At 41.0% G+C, this 15,408-nt stretch overlaps 2 protein-coding genes across 2 annotated transcripts; both read left to right on the top strand.

Moving 5' to 3' along the window:
* Positions 1 to 3,051: 3,051 nt before the first annotated feature.
* Positions 3,052 to 4,488, top strand: LOC307250847 (shaker-related potassium channel tsha2-like; the record flags this gene model as incomplete). Its single annotated transcript, XM_080028090.1, has 1 exon — positions 3,052 to 4,488. One exon carries the CDS (start codon positions 3,052 to 3,054, stop codon positions 4,486 to 4,488), a length of 1,437 nt encoding a protein of 478 aa, XP_079884216.1.
* Positions 4,489 to 9,780: 5,292 nt separating this feature from the next.
* LOC307250348 (potassium voltage-gated channel subfamily A member 1-like) lies at positions 9,781 to 11,259 on the top strand (the record flags this gene model as incomplete). The annotated part of the gene is made up of 1 exon (XM_080027396.1): positions 9,781 to 11,259. The coding sequence occupies one exon, from the start codon at positions 9,781 to 9,783 to the stop codon at positions 11,257 to 11,259; it is 1,479 nt and encodes a 492-aa protein (XP_079883522.1).
* Between the last annotated feature and the right edge of the window lie 4,149 nt (positions 11,260 to 15,408).

Here is a 15,408-nt window from a genome sequence, read left to right as displayed (position 1 = left end):
AGGCTCAAAACCCATATGTACACCCTGGTGTTTCCTCCCCATTAACTATCTTACCTCTGCACTACTATCTGTGTTTATGTGGATGTATGGGCTTTACGTCTTTTATTTTGGTTATTGTTATTTTACCTTCATTGTTTACCTACTGAATGCACTATGTACAGCACTTTGGACAGTGCAAACTGTCATAAATGTGTTTTTATAAATACATTTTACTTACTTACTTACTTATAACTCACCCAGGCCCTTTGGCACAAATCACCCCAATCCCAGAATTTGGATAATAAGCATGATGCAGCAATTTAGGGCTGACATCGTGCTAACTGTATAGACTCAAAATGTAGCATACCAAAGCACTAAAACATGTGTCAAATGTTTTCAAACTTGTCTATAATTGTTCAGACACAATAATCAAAAAACCTTGATCATGGAAATTTGACTTTGAAAGGCAAAACACAGTTTTTTGAGCTTAAATGTGCTTATATCTTATTCCTTGTGTCTCCCTTCTTTTCAGGATGAGTCAAATGGATGGCTCTTCTTAAATATGTGGTCACATTTCCAATTTCTTCCACCGTTTCCTAGAAACAAGGGGTGGCACAACTTCCAAAATGCACAACTTAGGCCACTCTCCCCTATATTAATTTCATATCACAATTAATTCATTGTAACATGTACATCATAATTATCGATTGTGAACTCAACTCATTCTTCAGTGTTAAAGGATCTTTTTCATTGTGCTGTTGTGACAATCATAGATTAGTTAGTGTATTTATCATCGAACTTTCACAGTTATTAAATCTTGATGATATATATTATATTCAGTCTAAATCACTGATTTAGTCAATGATGCAAAGAAATTGATTGTTCTGATGAAAGACATGTTCTCCTGAAGTGAGTGAATCCACAGTATCTTGTTACCATGGGTGTTTCCTGCATTCATCGGTGGAGCCATTAATAACAAGGGGAGGTTCCTTGCTGTCAGCATCCATGCACTCTGCAGGCTTTTTTGGCATGTGTCTCCCAGGCTACGTCTCATTACATACTGTCACTGTGATTTGTTTGCACATACATGCTTGACTCTACTTATTAAATGTATGGATTTTTATAGAAGTCAAAACTACATGGCCCAACACAAACACATGTGGTAACAGAGTAAACAGTGTATGTTATTATGTACAATGTTATTAAATACTCCAGAGATTATATGAATAATGCACACAATTAAGAGTCCAACAAAGATGAAAGGGAAATACAACTAATGAATATGATGCAATGTGATAAATGAAGGTGAGTGCAGATTGGACTGATCTTTTTTTCTGACTGATATCTATATATAAGAGTCACGTGTCCATTCCCCAGTTTGTTTGTTATTGTTTGTTTCCTTGGATATGCCCATGGCCTGACACCTTGGCTTGACCCAGACAGTCATTTGGTGAACACTATATGCTAACACATTAGCAGCAGGCGGCACTGTGTCATGACACTGACATTTGACTCTGAAACCCAACCCTTTGTTCAGTAATGGAAAGGCCTAAAAAATGGTGCTCCTCTGGGACCCTGTGCTTGTTAACCTGACTACAGAAAAAAAAAGAAAACTCTCTGACATTAAATTGCGTGCTGGCATGTTATACCCGCCCAACGATTGCCCACATTTACGTAACAATTCAAACCGTCCAGGTTGGTTTTAGCAACACTGATTAGCAACCATGTCCTATTATTGTTGTTTTGCGCATGTGTCTACAACTGTGGTGACTGACATAACTGATAGGGCTTTATGAAGGCAATGAAAGTGGAAAAAGACTGAGCTATATATAGAACACAATTCTGCACTGCACATATAACTCCACCACATCTTAAACCTTTGTATGCAACATAAGAGTAATAGTAATATGCAACTCTTGTGTGAACTAAAGTATACCCCAATTGAATATTGTTGGAAAACGCTGTGTAGGTTTTATTCTGACTCCGCAGGTCTAATGAGGAACTACTAAGAGTGGAAGTACTGCGGGGTTTTTTCTTCACCTTGGGATCCCAGCGTTCCTGAGGTTATGTCACTTGTCCTCTGGGGCTCCCCGTGTCCCAAGCAGCACAATTAAGCCCTTTAAATGCTATATGTGAACGTGAATGTTATTTTGGTTGTGGCTTCCTGAAGACGTTATCCTCTCTGGCTCCTCATGTGTCAGTCAAGACAGCAGTTTCCACTGGCTGGGTCCAGAAGGGCCCCTTGGTTATACAAGGTTCTATGCTTCAAAGCATTCAGGGCTATTTTGCCTTATTTATTTCAAGGCACATTTAATATGCAGATGCAGAAACAATAAACCCAACTCAGTATGCTCAGCAACATGGATAAATTGGACATCTTTGTCTATACTCCTGGTTTCTGAAACTTATGGTTGCGACCCAAAGTACATGGGCCAGGTTCTGGAGGTTCCCCTTGTGTCAGGAATAGCCCCAGCGATTTCATGAATGAAGGACCTGCAGGGCGAGAGACTGCATTTCTGAGTTGACTGGGTCTGGAAAACCTGTTGGGCCTTGCTCTGATCAAAAACAAGACCGAGGACTTTGATGTTGGGGGTTTGAAAACAAAAACAAAAAAACAAACATGTACTTGCATTTAAAATGAAAAAAGCTTGCATAAGGTTGTATGTTTACCTCACTGCACTGCTACGGTGCAGTGAGTAAGTGTGAGAGGGACAGCAGCAGCAGCAGCAACAGCAGCAGCAGCAAGTGTCATCTGGTCTTCCAAATTGGGGAGGGCTTTGGAGTTTAAATTGGTGTGAATATGATAGCCACCTCGAGCCCATTGGTATAGCTCATGCAAGTGGAGATCTGTCTGCACCACTGAAAGTTGACAGGGCAGAGGCACTAATCTGACAAAAGGGCGGTGTGAATGGTCAACAACAACAAAAAGGGTTTCGGATATCAACACATAAAACGCTCTTTGTCCCGAGTTTCGGACGGCTGCATGAGAAGGAGAATTTTGCGAGGACGCACAGGCGGAATTAAGACACCAAAGGAGGAGAGAGACGGAGTTACCCTCGGAGGGGTTAAAAGATGACTGTTGTGTCCCAGGAGAACAACGGCGACACTGTGGTCGTAACTCCGTTGCTGCAAGATGCTGTTGACTTGGAACCAGCGGACCAGGAGTGCAGCGAGAGGCTGGTCATCAACATCTCAGGCCTGCGTTTTGAGACGCAGTTAAAAACTCTCTCCCGCTTCCCAGCCACGCTTTTGGGTGATCCGCGTAAAAGGATGCGTTTCTTTGACCCGATGAGAAATGAATACTTCTTTGACAGGAACAGGCCGAGCTTTGATTCCATCCTCTATTATTACCAGTCAGGAGGGCGGCTCCGGAGGCCCGGCAGTGTACCCGTGGATATTTTCTTGGAAGAAATCACATTTTACGAACTTGGGGAAGAAACAATAGAGAATTTCAAAGACGATGAGGGCTTGGCGAGGGAAGAGGATCGCCCTTTGCCTAACAACGAGATTCAGCGCCAATTTTGGCTCCTGTTTGAGTATCCAGAGAGTTCGGGACCTGCACGGGGAATTGCCATCGTGTCCGTTATGGTTATTTTAATATCCATTATTATATTCTGCTTGGAGACTTTACCCGAGTTCAGAGAAGTTACTGCGGTGCCCGAAACTCCAGCCAATGGCAGTGCTCCGGGCAAAGCGCCCAGTCCGTTCACAGATCCGTTTTTCGTGGCGGAGACACTTTGCATTGTGTGGTTCTCCTTTGAATTCACCATGAGATTTCTCTCGTGCCCCAGCAAAGCAGCTTTCTTTAAAAACATCATGAACCTGATCGACGTGGTGGCCATAGCTCCTTACTTCATCACACTAGGCCTGGATCTCGCAGATCATCAGGGCAGCAGTCAGCAGGCCGCGTCGTTGGCCATACTGAGGGTCATCCGTCTGGTCCGTGTTTTCAGGATTTTCAAACTTTCAAGACACTCCAAGGGTCTCCAGATTCTCGGCCAAACGCTCCACGCAAGCCTACGGGAGCTGGGCCTGCTCATATTCTTCCTGCTCATTGGAGTAGTTTTATTCTCCAGTTCCGTTTATTTCGCAGAAGCAGAAGACCCCGAGTCTGGATTTACAAGTATACCTGATGCGTTTTGGTGGGCCGTGGTGACAATGACCACAGTAGGATATGGAGACATGTGTCCGTCCACCATAGGAGGGAAATTCGTTGGATCTTTGTGCGCCATCGCCGGAGTGCTCACCATAGCTTTGCCTGTCCCTGTTATTGTGTCTAACTTCAATTATTTCTACCACAGAGAGAACGAGGATGAGGAAAATGTTTCATACGTCCACGTGACTTGTGGACAGCCGCTGGGGTCCTCCCTAGGCGAATGTGATTCAAACAAAAGTATCCAGTCGCTCTCCAAAACTGAGTCTTATCAGGAAAGCTACGACTTGGAAAGTTTGACATATGTAAACGTAAACACACCGCCGACATACGCAGGGAAATTGACAGATGTATAACTTTCAGCTCTAGAGAATGGGTTTAATTTCTGGTGAGTTGTCTTCCAGTGGATATGCTATCTAGGCTCTTTTTATTGTGGAGTCTCAACTATTCATGCTACAACCCCCACCCAGATGAGGATTTGCTTAATTTTACTGCAATCTAATTCTTTCTTGACTCTTTTACTTTATCCTTTTACTGGTAGAAAACAAAAATCACTAATTTGGGAACTGTGCACTAAAGTCATTCATGAAACGAAAGCATCTGGGGGACGCAATAGTAGACGTGAAATATTTGTAAAACAATCAGCAGTAATTGAGCCTTGCGATAGCAAAGGTTGCTGAAAAAATAGATTTGGATATGTTTCTAGTCTTTTTTCAAAGGAAACTTCTCAAGTGGTGCCTTAAAAGATACCAACTATTTGAATAAAAGGAGAGCTCAGTCGTGCGTCAAAGCGCACATGACGCAACAGGCGACTGGCTCCACACGGTGGAGCGCGCGGCCACAGACACGTAAACCAAGACATTAATATCTGTCACACATATAGAATTATTTAGACTGTGGGTTTGTAGTGTGTGTGTCATGCGCTGAACTCTGGAGAATGGTTGCCGGTTTCAGCTCTGACGCCTGTTTTGCAAAAGATTTTAGACGGGCTGGCTACCACCTGCTCCTATTTCTAATTGTAGATCTCGAAGCTTGTTTGCCTCTGTGTGGATTGGAAGATTGGTGGCTTAACCGAGGCTTTATCCGTCAGGTTACTAGAGTTTACAAGTTTTTTCCCCCAGTATTCCATTACAAGATTAATATTTCCTATTCACGGGATATAAATAATTTTTCATAATCATGGGATTTTTTTCTGAAAATTACTATTATCATGCTCCTGAAAAAGTGTAGGTATAACTACGAGAGTTAGAAGAAAACATCTCGAACTTCATTTTCTTTTCAGCTTGTAGCTGAGCGCCACTCTGTGGATGATAAATATCCCTGCAGACAACACTTGTGCTCAATCTATACTACGTGTAAAATGTATACTTTAGCTCGAGTATCTTTGCACTGTTGCAGATATAAGTCCCTGAGATCATGCTCGTGGACTCATTACGCATCTGGATGCTTGTTAAGGTTAACTCAGCTCACCAGAAGCCTGCCTGCTCTCACTTACTTCTTAATGTTAACATGGTGAGATCATTTTCTCACGGATATTCGTTGTAGCCTACAGAGATGCCTACAGTCTGCCTTATTGGACATTGTGAGTGTTATCAGTAGAAAAAACCACAACATTCTTTTGTCTAGGCTTTATAAATGACCAGCTTTCCTTGTATAAAAGCCTTATGCACAGTGCGTTTTTTGTAATTCTGAATTGTCCCCTTCTTATGCAGCTTATAACGCGAGGTTGGAATTACAATGTACTGTACCTCTGTGTTGTTACAAACATGCAGATTGCATTGCAGCTCGCTGAACGACAACATAGCCCAGAGCATTACGATGCAATGTCTGCATGACACGGATTCATTGTGAATTTAAAATGTAATAAAATATTTATTTTTCTAATTTAAACATGTACTGTATGTGAACTTAACTTAATCCTATTTATTAATAAATCATGAATCAGAAAAAATATATAACTTTTCCCTTTCCGCATGATAGGCCTAAAGGTCGAACTCACAAAAAGGGATTCAAATCCAATCATTTCAATTCAGTTTTATGAAGACAGTTGTTTTGAGTCAGTTTGGCTCTGCCTCTCACTGTGTATTTTAGGCCCCGAAACACACACCCACCCAAAAAACAGGCCCTGGAGGTCAGTTATGGACAAATATACTTGTATTTGTTATGATACATTATGTAATGAGTTTAGAACGTTCTGGTGTTTGTTTTCGGGAATTGTCGTTTTCTTTGAGGTCAATCAATCATCTGCGCTGTCGGTGGTGCTGAAACTGATCCTACGTCCTCTGCAGAGCGTTACGTCAAAGTTACTGCATTTGTCTCAGATCTGCTCGGCTTCTGGAGCTATAGCAACGAGCGGAGACTGAACATATATCATTACCTACTTGGAATCAATGTCATAGAGTATCAGATATTGGATGTGAGATTTACAAACACACAACATTTAAATTCGGTCTCACGTAAACTCAGATGAGGACTAACGCCCGTTTAATCCTTAAATCCGTGTTGGAATTAAAAAAGTGTATTATTCTCTCACCAATTAATGACTGGCTACTTTTCTAAATTGTAGATAGGCTAAACTAAAATGTTACAGTGTTAATTTGGAGGTTTCGTTATCAGCTGTCCTTTGCAGTCTGATTGCGCCAGTGCTGGCACACAAGTGCTCTTGTTTTCATGGTGTATATGCAATGGCGATTTTAGGGGGGGGCCCTGGGGGGGACAGGGCAACCCTTTGAAATCTCATTGTCCACCCCAGATCTGATAGATCATACTCATCAACATGAGAAAAACGCTGGTTAGTCAATGATAGTTATTTGTGATATAGGGTCTGTTTGACATTTCAAACTGCTATAGTGTTGGTAGTGATGTGGCCTTAAGAACTGATCTCTTGTCAGTGGATATTACAAAAAAAAGTCTAAAATATTTATACCATACACTTTGAGCAAAAGTGGACCCTTTTTAAATTATTTTAAATATAAGAATACATGGACTGTTCATGCACATCTGCTGGAAGTGACACAACTTGACATACACTGACAATATTTTCTTTTTATCTGTTTAAAGAACAAGACAGCACTCACTGTTAAATCTGTGTTCCTTAGTTTATATACGTATGCAGCAGCTTTTATTTGGATCAAACATTCATAACCTTATAACTTGATATGGTAATAGCAAAGGTATCTCTTTGTTATTACAGGTGTCTCTAAAAATATATTATGCTTATGAAGAACCACATCATTTTAGACTGGTGGATGGAAAATGTTTTTACTGTAAATATTTTCAAAACTAATGACATCATCCAATAACAATTATTATGCATATTTGTTCAGAAAGACATAGTTATGAAAAATCAGTTTTGGGCAGACAAACAGTTTTTGTCTGTTATTTTATTTCACTAACTGGTTAGAATAACTGGCTGTATGGCTCCATTGAACACATACCTGCACCTGGAACATTTACCTGCTTTTAAATGATGGATAAAGTTTTCACACATTTCACACACAGGGAGTTGTCATAAATAAGACATTAAAAAGTCTATTTAATCCTTGGTATAATTTGTTCTCGTTTATACAGTATAACTCATGTTAAAAGAACATGAGAACAACATTTTGATACCCTAACTTGTAATGAAGCGACAGCATTACTCAATGGTTAAAATGGCGCTTAGAAAATGTCTAGTCTATCTAGTCTAACTAGTGGCACCTATAATTTGACTTTTAATTTTAAAATATAAAAACAACTTTGCCTTGAATACAAACATTACAATGGATGCTGATATACGTTTTGGAATTCAATTATATTTCATCTGTGCATGGGTGTAATGCACATCGTCTGCCATTAATTTAGGATCACTATTACATGGCCACCCCACTTAAGCTCTGTGTCCCGCCTTGGCCACCTGCAAGCAAAATGTCCTAGAGACGCCACTGGGTGTATGGAGAACTTCTGGCGGCGTGCTTTAGTAGAGCCGTTCTGCATTGCGTCGAAACCCTCCAACTCCTCCTCCTCCTGCTGTCCTCCCTCCCCTCTCCTCTCCCCTACTCTCTCCTTTCCCTTACTTCCCCAGAACTGAAATGAACAGAAAAACTTGGTTGACATTGTGGAGAAAACATTTGGATCTCGCTGCGGCACTTGACTGTGTCTCAACTATCAATTTTTTATTTGTGTTTTTATTCTGCTCTCCGAACCGCGCTGAAACACATTCTACCCATCATCTTGCCTTCTAGCAGAAAGCAGCAGATTCCTGCTGATGCAGTGATGTCTGGAAATGCCATGGGCTCGCTTATTGCCCCTTACTGTATCTCCCCTCTCTAAATTGCAGCGCAAGATTCTCTCCTGCGGTATGCTGTAGGCTGTTCACGCCACCGTGCCGGCGCGCAAGCAAATACCAACGCTGCAGCTTTTCCATATCAGGAATCCCTTCTTAGACTCACCTGATTTTCGTCTTGTTTTCTCTCATCTCGCTTCACCGCCTAAAGGCGTCTATTTGAGGCGGACACAGTTAGGATGGCGAGGAGCACAGTAAGACTCTAGGCTTTCCCCCCGTTATTTTTCCCCCTTTTTTTAGAAGGTGCAATGTGAAGTTGCCACATGACACCCACTGGTGCTCTGCTGTTGGATGATTTTACTCGAAGATAAGACGCATTCAAGTCCTTTCAAGATCCACCCACGGTAAGCCTCGAAACTGCTGACTTAGGATTTACAATAGTCTATGGACTAGGGTAATTTGTTTGATTATCGATAGCTGCTCTTTATGTGAGGTTAATAGACAACTACCGTATTGGTTTTTTTCTTATTTCGAAGATGCATTTAGCATATTTTGCACTGCAATCGGCCCATAGGCTGTAGCCTATGCAAGAAACATCAGTTGGTGTGATATCAGTATCAGATGTTATGCGTCACATCATAATTCAGGCTGGTTTGATCGCTGTCGTGCACCTTTAAGACATAGGACTACGGAATTTCTGTTAAACTTAAGATAACATCTGTACAGAAATATCGTGATTGAAACAGATTAAACATGATTAAAAAATACACATAGAATTACCTATAGGGATTTTATGAAAATAATATTCAGTGTAAGAAGATAAATATATACTTGCTACTAAGTACTATAGAGAGATTGTAAAGGTCTGTATTACATAAATGTACTAGAAATTAATCATTAAGGTAATGTTTTATTTCGTTTTCTACTTTTACTACTGGATGACTGCACTCATTTCAGCCTGAGAGAAGTAAATAAATAAATAAACTGCACATAATGCTGAGCCAGCAAATATCTTGGCTTGTTTGATCCCATTATTTCCTCCTCCTTCTCCTCTCTCTCTCTCTCTCTCTCTCTCTCTCTCTCTCTCTCTCTCTCTCTCTCGCTCTCTCTCTCTCTCTCCTTCTCCCTCTCCTGGTGACAGAGGCAGCAGTAACAACAGCAGCAGATGCACCGGAGAGCAGCAATGGTCAAATCAGCGAGAACCGCAGTGGAGCCGCACTGAGGCAAAGCAGCCAACCAGCCCCCTCGTATCTGGGGACATCTCCAACAATTTCAGGGGTGTGGGAAGCTGAGGAGTGGAAAATTTCCCCCCTAACCTGAATGCCTGCTCAGTCAAACTAACCGCCATCCCAACACAACTGCAACCCCACCACCACCTCCCAAGATGACCGTGGTAGCAGGAGATAACATGGACGAGACTTCCACTGTCCCTGGCCACCCTCAGGACACCTACCCCCCAGACCAAAATGACCATGAATGCTGCGAGAGGGTGGTCATCAACATAGCCGGTCTCCGGTTTGAGACACAGTTGAAAACTCTTTCCCAGTTTCCAGAAACGTTGCTGGGCAACCCCAAAAAGCGGATGCGGTACTTTGACCCTCTGAGAAACGAGTACTTCTTCGACAGAAACCGCCCCAGCTTTGATGCCATCCTCTATTACTACCAGTCTGGGGGTAGGCTGAGAAGACCAGTGAATGTCCCTTTGGATATGTTCTCAGAAGAAATCAAATTTTACGAGCTGGGAGTGGATGCAATGGAGAAGTTTCGTGAGGATGAGGGCTTCATCAGGGAGGAAGAGCGTCCCTTACCTGAGAAGGAGTTCCAGCGTCAGGTTTGGCTCCTGTTTGAGCACCCAGAAAGCTCAGGCCCTGCAAGAGGGATTGCCATAGTGTCTGTGATGGTAATCCTGATTTCAATTGTCATATTTTGTTTAGAGACTTTACCACAGCTGAAAGAGGACCCAAGGGGTCGAATGGAGACAGTTGGGAACATTACTTTTTATTACAAGCCAAATATCCTGACTGACCCCTTCTTCGTCATTGAGACACTCTGTATTATCTGGTTCTCCTTTGAGTTGATAGTGCGCTTTTTGGCGTGTCCAAGCAAACCGGCCTTCTTCAAGAACATGATGAACACGATCGACATAGTGGCTATCATCCCTTACTTCATTACACTCGGCACCGAGCTGGCTGAAGATCCAGAAAATAATGGGGAGGGAGTGGGGGAGCAGGCAACATCTCTGGCCATACTCAGGGTGATCCGTCTGGTCAGAGTGTTCAGGATCTTCAAACTGTCACGACACTCCAAAGGACTGCAGATTTTGGGGCAGACCCTCAAAGCCAGCATGCGAGAGTTGGGATTGCTGATCTTCTTTCTGTTCATTGGAGTCATCTTGTTCTCCAGCGCTGTCTACTTTGCTGAGGCAGAGGAGCAAGGATCCTACTTTGGCAGCATTCCAGATGCATTTTGGTGGGCTGTTGTGTCTATGACAACTGTGGGCTATGGGGACATGGTACCGGTCACTATAGGAGGCAAAATTGTAGGATCTCTGTGCGCCATTGCTGGAGTGTTGACAATTGCACTTCCTGTGCCTGTCATTGTGTCCAACTTCAACTACTTCTACCACAGGGAGACCGAGGGAGAAGAGCAGGCCCAGCTGCTCAATGTCAGCGAACCCAACATCTCTGAAACCAACTCCAGCCGCCGCAGTTCCTCCGCCGTCAGCAAGTCAGAATACATGGAGATTGATGGAGACATAAACAATAGCATTGACAACTTTAGGGAGGCAAACCTCAGAACTGGCAATTGCACTATAGCCAACCAAAACTGTGTAAATAAAAGCAAGCTGCTTACAGATGTTTAGACACACTAGTTAGGAACTTTGGGATCTCTATGGGATTGTCGTATGTGGAGTAGACCATCAGTTAGGAATGCTTCATCTACATCCCAAAAGCACTCTATGGCATTAGGCCTGCAACTATGCTCAGCTATATAGAAAGGAAACAGAAAAACAAAGCTCTTAGAGTATATGACAGGTAGATAGAATAATTAATTCTTCTGATCCTACAAACATATAGTTACATCAACAAGAAAACATCAATTATTACGCACATACACGGCTCCATGGAGGATGCAGAGAACACGCTGTCTGATCAGATGACGGCCTGATAATTCAAATCTTATGCATGGAGTACTGATAACATTTCAGCAAGTTGCACAATGCACCAGAAAAGTCTGCAGAGACATGCAAGCATCTGCAGCCAAGTGGTTAACGCCAAGAAGTTGGTTGACCCTTATCCTCTCTCCCTACAAAGGATCTACTATTCAGCACCTTATAGGAGGAAGACTGATCTCTCTTGTTTGGATGTAAACAGTTGGTGATCTACACGCTTCACGGACATCTGCAATGCTGCTGTTTTTCAGCAGCTGTAATTGTGATATCACCAAGTGATTCAATGCCATGCCCTTTAGATGCAACACAGCACAATGATAAAGTGAGCTTCACACGAGCATGATTAGAGACTTTCCATTTTGATATCAGCATGCATGAGACATATCTCACACAATGGAAAGGATGTTCTTTTGGATACCTGCCTCCATCCCCCCTTCTCATCTGTTTTCATTCTGAGTGCACTGAATGATTTTTAATTTGAAATGCTACTCATTTAGAAGTATAGAAATTGAATGTTAAATCTTAAGGGAACAGTACATAAATGAGATCATAGCATGAAAAAAGTAACCTGCATTATGGTCTATCGACTAAGGTACTTTTGTATCCTGGTATATTTAATGCATGACATGAGTATACAGCTTGCTGCAATTCAGGCACTGCAGTGCCCTTTTGTCAGGGAAACCAAAGAAATCAAATTCTGGACGTTTCTGAATTGCGATCAAATATATCCAAACCCACCTTGAGGATGCAGAGTTTCTAATTTAAAAGTAGTCAAAGAAACTGAATAACTATTATCAAAAATGCATATAATCATAATAAGCACCAATTACAGTATTAAGTCAATAGTGCAGTGCATGGACCTTCTTTGAACAAGAAAAGTTAACATATCATTACTCATGCTTCCATTTCGAAATCAGATTTTAGTACATAATGGTTTGGAATCCCTTAAAAAAAGGATCAATGCCAAATTACACTTTATATTACAGAAACCTATTCTGTCATTAGTTGCTAGTGCCTTTATCCCTTTCACCAACAGGACCAGTGAAAGTGCCTCTGTGTACAGTGGGATTTGTGAGATTGAGCAGAGCTGGTTTACCTTCTGTTCTCGTGTTGATACACTGTTGGTTATGATGTTACATGATGCCAGATGAGCAAGGTTGAAACAGCAGGTGATTGTGGTCAAAAAAAAAAGTCCATGGCTGTTATGCACAACCCAGTATTCATGCTGTCACGCACTTAATTATGCCCTTAAGCAGCAATGTATTGTACTCTGCATGTTTACCAGTCAAATTCAAAAGGGAATATCCATAGATTTTAAACATATTTTATTTGTTTAGGTTGTTTTTGTTTGTGCACCATGCATCCTTTCAGGGTCTCTACCTCAGTGAGGTCATTGCAAACTTGCTGCAGAGCTGCAAGCTTCAATGCAGGGCTTCCTATACCATAATGCAAAATGGAATCTTATGTATAAACTGCAGTCATGCAACATTGAATGTGAGAGTCCCAAAGCATAGCCTTTACACAAGCACTTAGGGTAAATAGTGTACCACAATCCTGCTCCTTTTTTTCACTTAAAGCTGCGCACAATCAGAAAATTCATTTGTAGAGTTTGAAGAGATTGCTTGACTCTCCTAACGGTATGAGATTGACTGTTTTATATGTTAGTTTCTTTGAAACAATGGTATCTAAAGTTACTGTTGTGTCACAGAAACACACCTGAATGTGTTTCAACTCACACACACATATAAGACAGTGGAGACATTTTGCTCTAGTTTTAAATCTATCACCCTGCAATCCGTGGGCATTATGACGCATTGCAAAGTGCAGCCCATCTTTTTGCACAGTCTTTTTGTTCTTTTTTTTTCACTGTGCTTGCTCACAAGTAGTGCATTGTTTCTCAGCTACCGTTCCAGACAGGCTAACTCCAGATAGATTTGGACAAATTGTAATGACTACTTGAAATCTCCAGCTACATGAATCTACACTTAGATGCATTCACCCAAATGATAGTAATATTTTGTACCATACTATACGCTTCTTTTTTATTTTTTTGCACTCTCCTAACAAGGTCTTGTCTTGTTACATCAACGCTCCACTGCAGTGCTACTTGAATGTCATGTTTTTTTTGGTGCAATGGCTATCCTTTGGGTGCTAGTACAGGACTATCATTGATATCTTGTTACCTACCATCACACGTTATCTGTCTAGCCTTCGTTAATTGTTTTTGCGAAGAATCATTTCAATAATATTGTTATTATGGCTGGTTGATTACTTTAGGGCACTGTTTGTCTTTTTATTTGGAACTGATCTTTGTACTGTACTGCTGAAGAGTGTCTGCCATAGGCAAGGTAAAAATTCAAGAGCCTTGCTAGATGTCAGCAACTTGTCGTGAGCGCAAAAAAGATACACATTTGTGTCAGGGATCTTCAATTTGTATAGGGTTTATCATACAGAAGGCCTCCAATAATACCGAATACCATACATTATATTACTATATATAGAATGAAACATGCTAATTATAGTAGTCTCATAAATGCAGCTATCAGGAAATTGTTCGCTTTGGTCACAAGTTTCTTGTATGACTGATTCTTGAAAGTGATGATGTGTGTAACATGCCCTGCCGCAAGCAGCTGAAAGTGAGGTGAAGAAAAATACAAATGATACCCCTCACATTAGTGTTGTTGCTACTTTCGCTGGAAGGGCATATGTGGATGGTGCTATGCATTCAACTACCCAACAAAACATGCATTCTTAACAGCAATAGAATAACAGTTAACCTGTTTCTTAGATGCTTTTTGTAAAAAATACAAAAATAAATCTATTTTGAATGTCAAAGAAACTGCAATCACATGAAAGATAACTCACAACAGGGCTGTTTATGTACCAACCTGTTACCTTCTGTTCTGTGATTTTGTAAGGTCAGTTGGGTTGAATGTGTAGGCTGACATTTTATTGAGAGAAACCCATGGAAAATACAAATATAGGCTTTGTATTAGTGTCAGTCCCCATTAACCACCCAGATCGGACTGGAGTTGTTTTGCAGTCAGGAACAAAAGCTGCTAAAGGGTTCAGTCAAACCTATAACACAGTCCCAAAGGAATAGCCCACGATGCACTTAGAGAGGAGCTACCATCAGTTCACTGGACTGATCAGCTATATGAGAGAAAGTCAGTGAAGGTGCCTAAAATGTTTTACATATTCCTTTCCTTTTATTTGATTTCTTTTTTTAGCTTCCTGTTAGATGTTATGCTTCTGCAAACAAACACGAGTGAGAAGATCTTTAAAAAATGACAACATTAACCTAACTTAACTATAAGAAAAAACATGAAATGTCATGAGAACAAAATGCAATTTAGCTACAATAAGATAGAGAAAAGTAACCACTATATACTGAAATAACATATGAAAAACAATTTTAATGTGTGTTTTTGTTTTCCTTTTGTGTTTTGTTTTCGGTGGCACTGTAAAAGGACTGATTTAGGAAGAACATGCCATATACTGGAATATCAAAGACAATATGTTCCTCTGGCAAGCCATGATAATGAAACTGCTGTATTATGATCAATAACTATTCACTAAATGATATGGACAAGTAGAGTCCTATTATCAAAAAAAAAGAAAAAGCAAACAAATATATCTCCTTGGTTTTAAGGAAAAAAGAAGAAAAAAACAGGATTCATTCAAACACCATGTTCACATTTTTCTCCACTGCTGAACCTACTGCTATAATGTATCTCTACAGAAACCTACTAATCGCCAAAAAACTGCATGGTCGGTGGAAGACTGCATGAGTTTTGCCTTTCAAGCTGTGGATCAACTATAATACAGTTGCATCATTTA

The sequence above is a fragment of the Ammodytes marinus genome (genome assembly GCF_949987685.1).
Source record: "Ammodytes marinus genome assembly, chromosome: 5".
NCBI lineage: Eukaryota > Metazoa > Chordata > Actinopteri > Uranoscopiformes > Ammodytidae > Ammodytes > Ammodytes marinus.
The sequence above is the reverse complement of the archived record's forward strand: the minus strand, read 5'-3'. Positions and strand labels throughout refer to the sequence as shown.